The following is a 16,810-nucleotide window of genomic DNA, read 5'->3' as shown; positions in this document are numbered from 1 at the left end:
AGGTTTTTTCCTTCCCAATCACATTTCTTAGCACACCCAAATGGAGCTCTGGGAACTTACTGTTTAAAAAATATTCTTTACAAAGTATATTAAGGACTTGTTTAGACTATCTAAAGGAGATAAAACTCAAGGTAATGGAGTGTAATAGAAAAATGTGAAATGTCTTTAAAACAAGATCACTTCATATGGAATTATCATCTATATTCATATCTATACATGAAAGTATGGAATTGAGCTAATTTTTCATATAGCTCAAGTCCACTATTAAAGAACCCTCTGTGGTATGTATATTGCATATGTACATGGAACCACCGCATGAATGGTCACATAAGCCACAGCTTAGTGACAACCATAACTTTCAGATGTAATTGGTGTTTTCTTTCACTCATCACTATTTACGATTCATCGCATCTTCACTCAGAGAAAGGCTGATTAGCGAGCAGAACTACAGAAGATGACTTTAAGCTCCAAACTTTGAAGAGCTCTCCTGAGACTAGGGAAAGGATCTGTTTGAAGTGGACAAGCATTCACAGAGACACTCATTCAATAATTATTGGGTGGGGATGGGCAGATGGATAGATATCTTCTAAAGAGACATAGGCCTACAATATTTTCAATGGTTAAGTGGCTCCAGATATTCTAGTCATATTAAAAATTTGTATTTCCAACACCTGAAACTAATATAACACTGTATGTTAACTGTACCAGGATTTAAAATATATATATATTTCCACTGTCACAAAGACAGCCCAGAATAAATATGCTTGATGCCCTGGTTAGGGCTTCTCTACACAGGACTAAACATAAGTGATCTTAATAAAGACTTTTAATAATAAAGATTCTTTCTCCTTCATAATAGTTATTGGGAGCTTCTATATCTCCCAATAAGCAACTCTTCCTTCTCCCCCCTCTACAAAAGAAATAATTAATACTAGTTTTAAAATGGGAATCTTCCTGAAACTCTCCCAGGACTCTGAATTAATCTTTAACATTGGCTAATTTTTGTCTTTTGTATTTAAGTGTCTAGCACCATAACATCAAATGTTTATCCAGGACAGTATTGCAGGTTTTATCTAAGGCTAAAAAGAGCAAGCAAGAGAGAAGAAACTAGAAAGTTCTTTTAGAATGATACTGCGAATTCACAAATTCAAGCTTATGAGTACATTCTCTGATGTTAAAAACATAAGAAAATTGTGAGTACAAACTTCATGCAATGCTTCTAAGAATAGAGTTATTTTGCTGCTTTTATACAGCAATCAATACAATATAGAAAGTTGTACTGAATATTTACTTGCTCCATGTTAAATAAAATATCTACTATACCAAACTGAAGAAATTCTTACCACCTTCTTTAGTGCAAAGGTTGATGAGGTTATGCACTGTGTCCATCAGCTCCAGCTGCTGCTTCTGAAGGACACTATTATTGGTGGTGGCTCTGTTCAATTGTTTCTCCAGTTCCTGGATTATATACGTTTGACGAGTAACCAAAACTTGAAGATTCTCTCTCTCTTCTTTTAAGGTGTCCAACTCTTCCTTGTGCTTTCCCTCCATTTCTAAGATTTTATGTTCTAATAAACTGCAAGGAAATAAAGACAAGACTATTTTAAAAATGCTATACAAAAATATATGACTCAACTAGATCCTGAGTTTATTTAAAGTTAGAAATTTTAGTTAGGTATGTCACTATGGAAATATTTTGTAAGTGACAGTCTCAGAATATACACAGATGAATGGATAAAGAAGATGTGTTGTGTATATATATATATACAATGGAATATTATGCAGTCATCAAAAGGAATGAGATCTTGCCATTTGCAATGACGTGGATGGAATTGGAGGGTATTATGCTGAGCGAAATAAGTCAATCAGAGAAAGACATGTATCATATGATCTCACTGATATGAGGAATTCTTAATCTCAGGAAACAAACTGAGGGTTGCTGGAGTGGTGGGGGGTGGGAGGGATGGGGTGGCTGGGTGATAGACACTGGGGAGGGTATGTGCTATGGTGAGCGCTGTGAATTGTGTAAGACTGTTGAATCACAGACCTGTACCTCTGAAACAAATAATACATTATATGTTAAAAAAAAGAAGATAGTAGGAAGGGTAAAATGAAGCGGGGGCATCAGAGGGGGAGACAAACCATGAGAGACTATGGACTCTGAGAAACAAACTGAGGGTTCTAGAGGGGAGAGGGCTGGGGGATGGGTTAGCCTGGTGATGGGTATTAAAGAGGGCATGTATTGAATGGAGCACTGGGTGTTATACGCAAACAATGAATCATGGAACGCTACACCAAAAACTAATGATGTAATGTATGGTGATTAACATAACATAATAAAATTTTTTCAAAATATATACACATATAACATTCTAATATACATGTTGTTTATATAAATATTTAATACACATTAATTATAGGAGTTACATATATAACATATCAAATAAAGAATTGTTAGACCATTTGTTGTCAGAGCAATATTTATTTCCTAAATATAATTTATTTCCTGGGGTACATCTCATATCCAAGGCGGCTGACTTGGACCCAAAGAATTTTAGTCTGTAAAAGTTATAGTATAACTTTCATTAAGGAAATAGGTCCAATAAGAAGCTGATAGAATAGTCCAGGAAAAATACAAACAAAATATAGAAACTATTTTTTTAATTTATGCTGCATTCATTTGGGATTCTCAAAACATTAACAGTGATTAAATTTCACAATAGTTCTGTGGGGTCAGTTAATAGTGTATTGATGCAGAACCCACAGGACCAGAAAGTAAGCTATGCAAAATCTCAGCGAATTAGATTTCTTGGGATTTCTGATGGTTGGTCCTGTATCATAACCACAGCTTACTTTGTCTCTCAACCTAAGTTTCAGGCCTAAAAGCACCATCAGTTCCCAAATCACTGCATAGATGGTTCTGCACAGGAAGACCACAGACTGGTGGCGTGGTCTTACACAAAGACATGGGATTTCGCTCAGGGTGATGTAATCTTCAACTGAGAACCTTCCTTCTCTCAGAACTCTTCAGAAGATACTCCCTCTGCATATTGCACATTAAAAATGATAGGGAATGCAGAAGCACTCTTGGATCCTAGCAACTGACTGTAAATAAAAAGTATTTGTATTTTATAGGGTGTATAATATACTAAGATTCCTCAGAGGAAAGCCTGATTCAATTTCCTCAGTTCCATTTTCAGAAGGTTCAACCAGTCCTTAGTTTACAAGGTGTTATTCAAATGTAACATACCAGACTGGGCACTTAATTTACCTTGGAGAAATATAGCACTGAATCACTCCTATAAGTTTGCAAAAAGGGGACTCCCGGGAATTTTTTAAATTTAATACTTAAATCATAAAATAGAGCATGTTAGAAGAGCCAAATTTTCCTACTTGATGTACTAGGGGACAGCTAGAATATCTGATTGTCCTTTACACAGATTAAGAAGTGTGGAGAGAACTGCTCATGAGCATTCTGGATCTTTGCCAACCAACCTGTCTCAAGAAAATGTGGCTCAGAATATGGCAGGAAAGTTGCCTGTTGAACCACGCCTGAAAAACACTGGGATGCTTCTATTCATGTTACCTTACTAATTTACAACACCTTGGGTAGCATGTCTAGATTCACATATGAAAATTTCCACTGAGACCTGTCAGGGGCACCTCTGTGACTTGTGCAAGATAAGAGAAGCCACACCTCTATTTTGGGTTGCTCTCATTCCATGGGACACCAGTAGTGAAAGAAGCCCTACCCTGATTGTTAAGCAAACTCAATTTGGATAGAACCTGGGTATAGTGATTAGGGAAATTTGTGATGGCCATCTGTATTTTGAAGACATCTTTTGGAAATGAAAACCTTAGGCAAGGAAGTCAGGTAAGATAAAAGAAACATCTGTAAAGAGTAGTTACGATTCACAGTCTTTTAGTGTTTTCTTCTGTGTCAATAATTTGCTGCTGAAGTTAGAGGTTAAAAAATAAACTAAATAAAACAAACAAACAAACAAAAAACCCTTCTCTATTGGTTAAAAAGTTTATCCAACCACTGGTTAAGTGATTAGTGCACTTGCTATGGAGTCAAAGCACGTTGTCTCTGTGTCTCGTAATCTTTGGCCTTCAGATCTGAGAATTAACCACAACTGATGCCTTAGCTCATTCTCAGTTTACTTTTTAATTTTTTGTTTTCCTCCTAAGGATCAGATGCAAGATGCCCATAATGTAAAGTCAGTTAACTTACAAAAAAATTGTCTTTTAAAGTCGCAAGAGTTACAGTATACTACCAAGAAACCTTAGAATTAGCTGTTAAAATGATAATAATAATGTAAAGATCAAAATTTGGATGATACAGTCATATAATACTGAATAAAAATCTGAATTACCATTTTGTTCCTACAAAAAGATGAGCATTGGCCTTTCAGTTTTCCTAATCAGTAGGTAACATTCTGGCTTAGAAAATATCATGCTGTAGCTATAACTTGTATTTATTACTTGCTAAGTGCCAATAGTGTTCTCAGTACTATGTAAAATAGAAAATGATACCATTCCTACTCTAAGGATTTATTTTTAGAGAGAATACCTCAAATAAAACAATAGCAGCTGTAACAAACTTTTGTTTCAGATACAGTGCTGTTTAAAAATTTTTTTTTAAATCAATGTTTCTCCACTTCTTTTGATACACTCCCTATTCAAGAGAGTATATACTTAAAGATGGCTACTACCTGAGATGTCAATAAAGGAATTTTGCTTGTTTGTTTGTTTTGGTTTTCAGGATAATTTGGAAAGAGCTGAGAATTTAAAGTTGATCAAAGTATTCCCTGATGTCAAAGAAAACAACTTGGCACTGGCTTATGGAAGAAAAGGCCTGCATTTCCTGAGTAAAAGGAATATGCACTTAACATGATGAAAAGAACATTAATTTTCATAGTTCACTGAACAACCTTTAATGCACGTGACTACCACGTATCAAAAGAAATCCAGATAGCCTGTCATCTTAAAATAGATATTTATGCAAAGTAAAGAATGGACTGCCCACAGAAGTAAGAACCATGCTCTGCATCACAGACACCTCACAGGGTTTGGAATAAAATATATTCAAGAAAAAATAATATGCACAAAAACTATCGGCAAAATGGAAACATGTCACACCGTTTCCCAAATGGCAAGTCTTGCCAGTTAACTATCTCTTCCAGTCATTTTCTCATCTCATTTCTTCACTTGGAGTTCCTTTAATAACTTTTATATTATAGTAATTATCTATTAAATTTATTAGGTATATCCGTTATATTAATCATAACTTTTTAGACTTTTTTGGGCAGGACTGATCTCTTCTCGGCCCTTCCATTTTCTTCAACACTGCTCATCCCTTACTTCGATCTTCTCTTCATATTTGGTTTAAAAAAAAAAAACAAAACAAAAACTATTCTCTTTCCTTAGATACTTCTCATCCACTGGTTATTATCTACTTGGGAAGTCAGCCCTTCTCATTACTCCAAATTGGTTTGAATCCAAAACTTTCTTGCCAGAAAAAATTCACATGCTATCTCTATTAATCACATTGTTGTAATATACCATTATAATTGTGTAGTCCTTTAAAGCCCTTATCTCCTTTCTTTCTTAAAGCAATATAGAGATACAGACTGGGTAGATATCACAAGCCCCAGTTAATAAGAATCTAAGTATCTTGTCCAAAAATCATGCACTAATTGTGTCAGAACCAAGATAAAAAGTCATGTCTTCTAACTTGTCAGACTAGAAATGTGCCCATGACATCCCAGTGCTATGAAAACTAGCATGAGAGTCTCTCTTTGATTTAATATCTTCTACTTATTTCTTCTACCCATTTATATATTGTTAGGAAGCAAGGAATCACTTTAACATCTCCTTAGTAATTGTCACTCTCCATCTGGTTATTCTGGGAGCTTGTCTTTCACAATATTTTAGCCTATTGATCTTTTATAAAAACAGTTTCTTTGTCAAGCCAGTTTTTTTTTTTTATCTGAATTAAGATTTTCTTAAGCACCACTCTGCCTTAACCCCTCTGTCATTAAATGTAATTTTATCCCATTTTTTCCTGGAGTCTTTTATTGGTTCTCTTCCATTTTCCCTATCCAGATCAGTTGGGAGAGGCTACCTCAGCTAGATACAGAGAACTACAAGTAAAGGTTGATCTGAAGGATAACATTACAGCTCCAGCATCCTAAAATTAGATAGGCGACATAGTTATATTTTCCCTGATGTTGTCCTGCAGCAATAAGTTTAGCTTAGACTTAAACGCATAATCCAAAATGTGGATGCCGATTCCAAACTCCAGTGCACTGTTTTCTAGAGTGCATTCTGTATATTTTTATCAGGTGTATGAGTCCCACTCTCAAGTCTTTGGGAAGTTTAGATTAAAGAAACAGTTTTTATCATGATGCATCTTTTAGGATTCGTGTACCATGGAACAACAATTTATGAAACTGTGTACCTCAATCTATACAAATGGAGTTAGAAATCTGAAGACAGTATTTCTCACAGGATTCTGAATACTTCCTGTTTCCCATCTTTCTGGAAACACTCTGAGAAGAGACATGCATAAAATTTTGGCACTTAACTTCTAGTTTGAAGCAGAGGTGCACTTTAATGAAGAATAAACTAAACAAAATAATCTAGGCCTTGAACTTCAGTAAAAGGTTCTAATTGAGTATATACAAAACCTTATTTGAAGTTTTTGGTTGACTTCTTTCCATTTTCACAGTCTGCCTCCTCAAACATATCTTATTGGAAATATTTCAGATCATTGAACACATCTTGAAACTTTCACAGAAAAAGCTTCCCCTTTCAAATTGTTTCCCACAATAGAGTTCTTAACATAGCAGCCAATGAATTCACAGTGGTGACAGTTTCCTAAGCAATATGTGTGTAAAGATGGCCCTTAAACAAGAGGAAGATGTTGAAAATATAGAAACCTTCTCAATTTTATCTGTCTGAAACTGCTTACAGATGTTTCCATTTTTTAATTATTTTTAATATGTAAGGTGTCAACATGTGTTGCAAATATGGGTTTTAAAGATTGATTTTTTTCCCCCTTCAAACAAGGGTATAGTAACTTCAGGTTACATTTATACTTTAAATTTCTAACTTGAACATAGCAAATTTAAAATTTATAGCTAAATATTTTTGTAATTTAAATGTGGAGCAGAAGCATAGATTACTACAAGTAAACATTGGCAAATACTTTTTTAAATAGTTTGGGTAAATAAGAATAAACTAAATATGTTATGGGAGCCAGAAAGCAAGAAAAAAACAAACAGATACACTTCAAAATATAAAAACCTAGTACTTCTATAAAAAGTTGCGCAATAAATGACAAACTACAGAAACATATCTGCAGCATATATGACAAAGTTTTAATGTCCACTGAAGAGCACATATGAGTTAATAAAACAAAGATAAACAATGTAATAGAAAGATGAGAAACACACATGAATAGGCTAGTCACAGAAGAAGAAATGCAAATGGTCAATAAAATGAAAAGATGTACAACCTAACTTTTCAAGTAGACAACATTAATAAAATGGTTAGCAAGGTTTGGGGAAATTAGAAAGCCATATACACTTGGGGAGAAATATAAAATTCGGAGATAATTTGTCAATATGTATGAAAACTTAAATAATCACATAAAAATTCTAATAAATTGTAAATTATAGTCTACCTATACCTAGGAATGAGTGATATGTGTATATAATTACATGTTTAAAATATCCATGATAAATTTTTATGAATTAGAAATAAACCCAACATGTAAAGAATAGTTATAATCTATACACATATGCATTCATTATATATAAATGTATTTATACATGTGTGTGATTGGATATTAGCGTGTGTCTGTGTAAACACAACAAATACTCACACTCAACACAGATGTATGCCTTAGTATATTCATAGAAAAAGTCTGGAAGAATAAGCACTAAACTTAATCTGTTAATGATGATTCTCTGCAGGGGGTGGTGGTGGTGGAGGAGTATGGAATTAAGACGACTTTGTCCTTCAACTGTATGCACTTCTACATAATTTAATGTTTAGATCAAGTTTGCGTTACTTTTTTATTAATCAGAGAGATGTGTTAGATAGTCATGAGTCTAGAATGGTTTGGGAAGATGTTATCTAGAAATTTAAAGATTGGGCTGAATTAGTGAAATTCAAAATGTGAACTGATAACCTTGGGAGCCATGCAGTGCGCTTTTGGGGATGCAGAATAGCAGTGTAAACACCATCTCTATTGTATTTATGTTAAGAACAATTAATATATTTACAATATTTCATGTAAACTATGTGGTTTGTGTTTTCCATTAAAAAATATTTTTCAGTTGTGTGTGTGTGTGTGTGTGTGTAGGGAGATATAAATGACATTTGTTGCGATAGAGCTCCTGGGACATTGCCAGCTCATCATTCATTCAATGTTCAAAAAGCACTTAATACTATATATACAATGTGTAGAGAATTGTGCCTGGGAGCATGAAGACAAAGATAAATAAAACACAGTCTCTGTGTTCCAGAAGGTCACAGCCCAATAGTAGAGAAATAGATAAAATAGATACACACACATGAGCGCACCCACACACATATTACAATGTGATGGGATAAGTAAAATAATGGGGGAAAACAATGTAGAGTGTTATCATACAAGTTGTAATGACCAAATCTATTGGGCAGAGTCAGAGAAAGATTCTTAGGTTAACATCTACACAGAGTTTTGAAGGGTGAATGGGAGTTTCTTGGTTGAATAAAGAACTACAGAACATTTCAGACGAGTCAAACGTCAAAAATGTCTGAAATAACATCAAGTCTTCAGTGAACAGTAAACAACAGTAAGCAACTTCAGTAAACAACTAGCATGATTAAACACTTGTTACGTGTGTCAGGCACTGTTCTCAGAGCTTTACATGCATTAATCCAATTAATCCTCACATAAACTCCATGCACTTCTATTATCATCACCCCAGTGTTAGAAATTAGGAAACCAAAGTACAGTGAGTTTAAGTAACTTGTCCAAAGTCACACAAATAATACATGGCAGAGCTGGTTATAGCAGGATAAAGGAAAAGTAAACCGTAGGCAATCTGGCTTCAGAGCTCATGTTCTTAGCTATCAGACCATATTTTCTAAAATATAAGACTTGTATAAGTAGAGCTACCAAATTAGGATTATAATGATCACCGACTGTGTTCAACGCTAAAAAACTTGAACTTTCTCCAGTTAGTTACAGAGAACCAAGAGGGGATTAGGCAGATGTTCTTGAGAGATGGAAAAGTTCGGCTGAATTAGTGTTGGAGACCTAAACAAAAGTGAAAAATAATCTGACCTGCATTTTAGAAAGAAGACTTTGGCAGAGCTCTGGATGATCAGTTTGAAAGACATGGGGCTTAAAGCACTGAGGTCACTGCAATGGCTGAGAAGAATTAATGGGAGTTTGACCTAAGACATAGTCAGTGGAAATAAAATGAACAGGACAGATTGAGAAAAATATTTAGGAGATGGAACTGACAGCCTCAACAGTCACTGTGAGTTGTGAGGAATCAGGGAAAGGAAAAAATTAAGATTATCCTTGGATTTTCAGTTTGATTCAGAATTCTCTTCCACTCTAAAACCCTAGATTAATGAAACTGAAATTTAAAAATGCTATATGCCATTAAATTCATTTTTAAAAAACATGAGAAGAAAAATGTTCTATTCAATCAGTCTGTATGTATTCCATTTTCAAGGTATAGAATAGAGTAATATAAATTTAAAAACTTTTTATTGATCCCTACTATACACAACTAACATAATTCAGCCTAATCTAATGCTAGCAGTTAGCAGGATTTTACCTTAGTATTTTGTAAAGATCGTATCAAATGGAAAAGAACTTTAAAGACCGTGACTTAACTTTTCATTTCTTTAGGCAACTTAAGTATTAAAAATCAATATTTTAAGAAGCCATTACAGTAATTTGTAAGATATAATTTAGTATCTTGAAATTACACATATTTCAATCAGTTAAAATTAATTAATTTAATAACTTCCCATAAACTCCAGCTAAAAGATAGATGAGGCTTGTCAAATAAGTTCAGTGAATTCCCAAGGTAAAATAAATAGTTTATATTTCCTACTCCAGTATTAGCAGGAATAAATAATGATCTATATAGGAATAGGCCAAAAACAACTGGCTGACTCCTTTCTTCAAACTTCTGTTTGTTTGTGTAAAGAGGATAACTTGACAGCCACATCAATTAATCTTGAGGATGTATCATGCTAGAAAAATATTTTTATAATAATTAAGACAGAGAATCATTATGGACTTGAACCCTAATTTTGCCATAAACTAGCTGTTTGGTCATGGACAAGTAAACTTGACCTTTGTGAACTTCACTTTCTTTATACATAAAATAGAAATAATAATAGATATTTTGCAGAATTAGTTGGAGGATTAGCAGTAATGTATGCAAAGCACCTGGCATAGATGTTCACCTGATATTAGGTAGGCAGGTAGCAGACAGTTTTGATAAAACTATGGTGAAGTGGCCATCACATGGGTAGTTTCACTTCACTCCGAATGGTACTGAAAATTTGCCTAATCTTCACTCTACATGTTCAACACAAGTATCAGGAAAGCCCAAGTGCTCCATCTTTGTATATGCAAGATGCTCACTTCCCTTCCTGTATACCCTGGTGAGGCAGAATTTCTTCTGGAATATTTTTTTACCTGGCTGTGCTCCCACTTTGGGAAAAGTTGGGGTTAAGTCAGAGATGGGTGTACCTGATCAGTTCACCAAATTTTAGGTGAAAAGATGCAGCTCAAGGGATTTGCATTATGACATCTTTCCCTGTCCCTGTCCTTTTTTCTATTGTCTTGAACTGACCTGGCAGGAAACATACTCAAAGAATCTAATAAAAGTTGACAATTACATGTTCCACTTTGTGATCCAACTCCCTATGTGCAATGTAAATATTAATGCTTCCCATTTCTTGGGATCTTGGTTGGTAATTTCAATTACATGGGCCAATTACTGATCTTGTATTTGCAAATGCTGTTTCCTTGAGGTAAGAAACAAAACCATTTTGACATTAGGATGGCATTCAACAAAAGAAAAAAAAAACAAACATTTCCTAAAGAAAGCAAACTGGAAGCTTCTTGGGAGTCACCCCCCACTAGATTGTTAGAAAAACAAACAGTAGAGCAAATGTTGCTAATCCTATTCTTGCTTTGTGCCTTTGGCCATTTAAGGGATAAAGAAGTGAATCTAATGAGGCCAAAAATCCTTTTTCAACCCTACAAGTGATGCATTTAATTTGTCAGGATGTAAATCAGCAGGACCTCTCAGCATGATTGTGTAGTATAATCCTGTCCATAAAATATTCCTCCTTGTTCTGCCAAAGAAGTGGTGGACCCTCCTAAGGGCCAGCTCACCAACTTGGCAGCTGAGGCCCCATCATACTCAAAACTGGTAAGTCACACACCCAGACACAACCCCTGACATTCCATGGGGAGGAAGCAAAGCTTAATTTAGATAATCCCCCTTGCAAAGTGTATTAGCTGATCCAAACCAGACCTGGCCAACTAAAGGCATGTTGTTCCTACATTTCAGAGATGCCTAAATGTAGAAATAGCTTCTTGCTACATTTGGAGGATTAAGATTCGTTTAAGGAATAGGTAGGGATAATCAATAAACTTCTTTAAAAATATATATAAACAGTTTCATGCTTGACTTTGACCTTCTGTCCACTTAAATGGTATTGGGTGGTGGTGGGGGGAGTATTTCTTTGTGGCTCTAGAAAGCGCTTGGCAGAGTTCCTGAATTCCATTTCATATATGGAAATAAACAATAACAATAAAGAGAATAGGGAAAGTAAGCTGTACATCACAGAAAGATATTCTTGGTTTTTTATAAAGTAAAACACTTTTTTCTAAGTGGTTCACAGAAGAATATGCCTAGTTTAAGAATAAACGTTCCACCAACACTCCTTTAAACACATTGGACCCTTCTACAGGAAGACACAGATAACTACAGAGACACAGCAATGTCAGGAGATACAGCACGTTGATAGAAAAATACCCCCAGGAACCACAGCTGAAGTAATGCTACACTTGAGCATCAAAAAAGAAAGGAGTGCAAAGGAGGAGTAAAAGATGCATGTAAGTTTTTGTCAGCATGAGCACAGAGATAAATTTCAAGTTGAAACCTAAATCCCTGAAGTCATTGTGAAATACCTACATTTCTGGCAAAAGGAATTGTTAGAACTCTGAAAAAATTATCACTAGCAATAAGCGTTGTGACTTGTATATATAAAGACCTGAATTTTCCTTAGAAATTAGAACTTAATAAAGGAAAAAAAAATCATCAGCAGAAGGCATGTATGTGCTGGGATTAGGAACGAGACACCTCCACTTGACCTGCAGCAGACAGAGCTCTTTTGAGGGCGTGAACCTTCACTCAGCTTTACCAATGGAACAGAGAGAGCAACTTTTAAGCAATTTCCCTTAAACAAACAATGTCATGGTGAGAATTCCATAGTAGGAAATGATACTAGGTTCCATATCAAGAATTACGATGGAAAACAAAAAACCCAAAATGATTGGGAAATAAGGTAGAGGGGATATATTTTTTTAAAGAGAAGAAAGAAAACAAAAGAAGGAATGAATATGAGAAGGAAGGAGGGAAAGAGAAGGAGAGACAGAGACACGGGGGGGGGGAGAGAGAGAAAGAGTTCGAGAGCTGAGTACAAGTGACGCTTAAGGACAGCATTTGTTTTTGTAGTTAAGAGTGAGACCTTTCAGTCCTCCCAGGTTTTTTTTATGGTATCCTGACAGCTCAAGTGTCAGATGCAGACCTAGAGATAACACACATATCAGCAGGGAAAGAACTGAAGAATGTAGATTCATGCTGACAACTTTTTAAAAGATAAATCATATATGGTAACATACTTAGTGAGAGATTGAAACCACCCTAGGTTACACCTTAAAATGAAATACTATGCAGTTATTAAGAATGATATTAGAGGGATATTTATTCATGAGAAATGATATCTATTTCCAAAGGAGGCAGGCTGCAAAACAGCTTGGATAGGATGACACAGCTTTCCATAAAAAATATATTTATATATAATATACAGTGACACATGCAGTTTTCTCAATGTGACAGGACTGTGATTTTTAATTTTGTGTACTTTCTCCTTTTTCTCCAATAATGTGTTATTTATGTAATTATAAAAACAAATAACCTAAAAAATAAGGTAAAGTTGACAATATTTTACTTATTTATTCCTAGACAAAGTTTTCACAATAGCATCTTGAAATATGTAACCATAAAGATGTTCACTGTTAGCAACAACGTTAAAGCATGGTGGGACTCTAAAACCAAGGGATGGTTGACATAAAGTATACCTGCTCCATGTATGTCTGGTTACTGTGAAACAGCAGTGGGATAAATGGTACTTTTCAGCAGGATTTTCAATTCCAAAACATTTCATTATGCAACTAGTTCAGGGTCAAGTCCTGTCAAGTTTATTTATAGTTATACAGTTTACCCTATGACACAGTACAAAGATAAATAAATGTAAAACTTAGAAATACAAGTCATAGAGCATGCATGACCCCTTTCAGACTCTAAATCAACAGCCAGGTTTATCTTCTTCATGGAAAAGCTTCATTATAATTGCTGTCATTAAGGGCCACTTTTAGCGTAAAGTTGGGGAATCCTTTTAGGTTGCAGATAGTAGTATTGAGAGACCATGTGCTACAGTGCAAAGAGCAGGACTAGGAAGAAAGAAGCCTGGATTACATTCCCAGTTGTACCACTAGCAAGTTGTGTGACCTTGGAAAATCACGCACTTCTACTGAGTCTGTTCCCTCATGTATAAAGTAAGAGTACTAGCGGTCCTCTTGGTGCCTTCCTGGTTTGAAATATGGTGGAAATTCTAGTTCCAATGACATAAAGTATTTAACTAGTTTCTAGCAACACAATGGTCTTTAAATCAATATAATGCATAAGAACTGAAACCTCTTCAAGCCATCCCAATGGCCAGGGGTCAGTTAATAAGCAATACATTTATTTGTCCTACAGAGGTCAGTGCTTTGACTGAATTGGCCATCATGAATGTCAATGACTTCAAAATAATATAGTCTATACGTCATCTCAAGATATCTAAGTCCCATTTCACTTACTTGAGATGATTCATAGTTTATAAAACACATCTATAAAACTAAGCAAAGAAATTTATTATATCCAGAGTAAATGGCTTTAAATGTGGGAAAGGGGATGGTGAGCAACTCTTGAATCAGCTTTATAGGTAAGTAATTTTCTGGGAAAAATAAAATTTGCTTCTCTCTGGTGCAAGATCTCTGAATTCAACAATCTCATAGCTTTGTACAAGCTTAAGGGCAGGTAGAATGACAATTCAAGTTACAGAATTTCAGAGACGATTTTTTTTCTCTATTGCTATAGATGTCATTCTGCTGAAAATTGTCAATATTTTGTGTCACTGAATTTAGTCACAGAATCAATTCTTGTGGCTATGGTGGGATTTGAACAACTAAACATTTGATAAATTAGTACTAAAAGTTATAAAAAGCAAATATTTCAAGAGTGTAAGCAATAGTATTATTTGTATTATATTAAATTGTCTCTATATTTCCTTTTTTTTTTTGCACACCACCTCAATCTTTTAAGAGTTGACAGAGAGGTGAAGGATAAAAATAAGTACATACGTAAATATTTGGAATATGATAATCCTCACCTGTTTTTCTCATGAATCTTTAGGATTTCATTTGTCTGTTGAAGAAGCTGCTTCTCTAGCTTGTATGTTGATAATGAATTCTCTAGCAGTTGTATTTCAAGTCGAGAAGTTTGATTTAGTACCTCAAGATAAAAGATAAAAACATTTCAAACTTTAATCACAAAAAGTGAAAAGAATTTTTGTTTTTTTATTTAGCTGTGTTTTCTTTTAAAATAGTATTTCTTCCAGAATAATCAATTAAATGGCCTACATTCTACTAATTAATGCTTTGCAATGTGTCTTAAACATGACATTCATTTGAGATTGAGGTTGCAATTGAATGAGAAAACTGAGTTGTTAAATCCATTTTCATATTTAAGTTTTCATGTCCTAAATCCCTAAGATAGTCTACTTTATATATATATATCCCCAATATTGATATTATATACATGTTATTTCTGAGATAAGAATTAGTACAAGTCTTAGATATTGTACACAACTAATAACTAAGAGGCAAGTAAGATATGCTCACTTTGATCCCTCACCTTACAAAAACCAATTATAAATATGCAAACAACTCTTGACATAGTTTAGACAGATTCAGGACCACAGGGTCATTGAACACCTATCATACTTGGTCACACCAGCCAGATCATTTCATAGACATGGGCACATGTTAACGGAGGAATTGCTACCATCACTTTATAAATGAAGAAACAGAGGTTCAGAAAGAGGCCAAAATCCACAAAGGAACCAAGGGAAGAACCGGGTTTTGAACCCAGACAGCGTGACTCTAATTTTAATGCTCTACACCATTAGTTAAACTGTCCTGGGTCTTAATCTGAGGAAATGAAGTGACCAGGAACCCAGATTGCACTGAAGGCAGATTGTAGTTACCCTTTCAACTGTGCTATACTGGGTGCTCTAGAAGCCATAGATGTTCAACTAATTTTGAATCATGAAGACTCATGTTGCTAGCCAGGCTTTAATATAAATGAGTCTATGAGCCATGAACCCAAACCTACCCATCCTCCAAGCAAACATCATACACTGCAATCCTAGAAGATACCTTCAAACTGTGCCAATGTCTTTGTTCCTCCCTGTCTCTGTTCTGTCCACCCCCAACCCTGCTCTTCTTTAAGGGAGGTAAAAAGGGCAAGGAAAAAAGGATAATTAGCTTTAAAACCTTCCTACATCATTTGAAAACTTTTATAACCACCACACTTTTCTTAGAACTACTTATTGAAAGGGAGCTGGAAAACCTTCTGGAGAGTCAATATCAATCTAGAGGTCTACCTCTAAAAATGACATCATTAGAGCTTTCCCCCTTTTCTGCAGCAGGTCGAAACCTGGGATTATATCAGATGCACATAACTTTTTCAAAACACACTGATATGACTAGGGCTCACTTGGGTTATAAGAAGTTGTGGGGGAAAGGGATGTATTTGCAAGGGACCAGGACAGGGGTTAGGGTGAGATGAGAGAGGCAATTGCCTCAATTGCAAAATTTAAGGAGGTGTCAAAAAGATAACATTTTAATGCAACGTTTTGAAAGATCAAAATTAGTGGAAAATAATCCATGTTGAACACAGCATAATCTTAAAATAAAGATAGGATCTGCTTCTGCACATGTATTATTATTTATTTTTGTATGACTTGATCCCATTCTCCTCACTCAAGTCCCAACCCTGCTAGGCGGGTGTGAGGCAGAGGGTGAGAAAGTGGGGGGGGGGAGGAATGGCGAGATGGGGCATTTGTGTTTTAAAAAAGTTCTAAGGTTCTAAGATTCATTTTTACAATTGTCATAAATTAAGATCTGAAAGCCATTCGGAACATTACTACTACTAATCAATAACTTAGACGTGTGGAGTGGTTTAGAGTTTTAAAAAATATTTTCCTATTCTGACTCACTTCATTTGAGGAAAAACAGGAGCAAGAGGAACTGGGATTTGAAGACAGAATTAGGAGTAGCCCAGAAGACAAAATGGTAGAGAGCGTAAAGACTGGGGATACGCAAGAGGTGATTTGAACTGTTAAACATACTTTTTGTCCAGGTAAGTTTTCTGTTTATTAACTA

General features: G+C 35.0%; 1 protein-coding gene across 5 annotated transcripts in view; it reads right to left on the bottom strand.

Annotated features, from left to right (window-relative positions):
• ANGPT1 (angiopoietin 1) overlaps positions 1-16,810 on the bottom strand; it is a 245,663-nt gene that overhangs the window by 68,510 nt on the left and 160,343 nt on the right. For 3 of the 5 annotated variants that reach the window (XM_045896050.3, XM_045896052.3, XM_045896054.3), the window contains 2 exons: positions 14,755-14,876; positions 1,344-1,576 (listed from right to left, as the gene is read on the bottom strand). In XM_045896050.3, the coding sequence (XP_045752006.1) occupies positions 1,344-1,576; positions 14,755-14,876 (355 nt within the window). The remainder of the gene's footprint in view (positions 1-1,343; positions 1,577-14,754; positions 14,877-16,810) is intronic. The other 2 variants (XM_045896051.3, XM_064587994.1) reach the window with 2 other exon arrangements.

This window comes from Mirounga angustirostris, unplaced genomic scaffold, assembly GCF_029215605.1.
Source record: "Mirounga angustirostris isolate CCGP_5_RB_7025 unplaced genomic scaffold, mMirAng1.0.hap1 SCAF_4, whole genome shotgun sequence".
NCBI classification, from domain to species: domain Eukaryota; kingdom Metazoa; phylum Chordata; class Mammalia; order Carnivora; family Phocidae; genus Mirounga; species Mirounga angustirostris.
The sequence above is the reverse complement of the archived record's forward strand: the minus strand, read 5'-3'. Positions and strand labels throughout refer to the sequence as shown.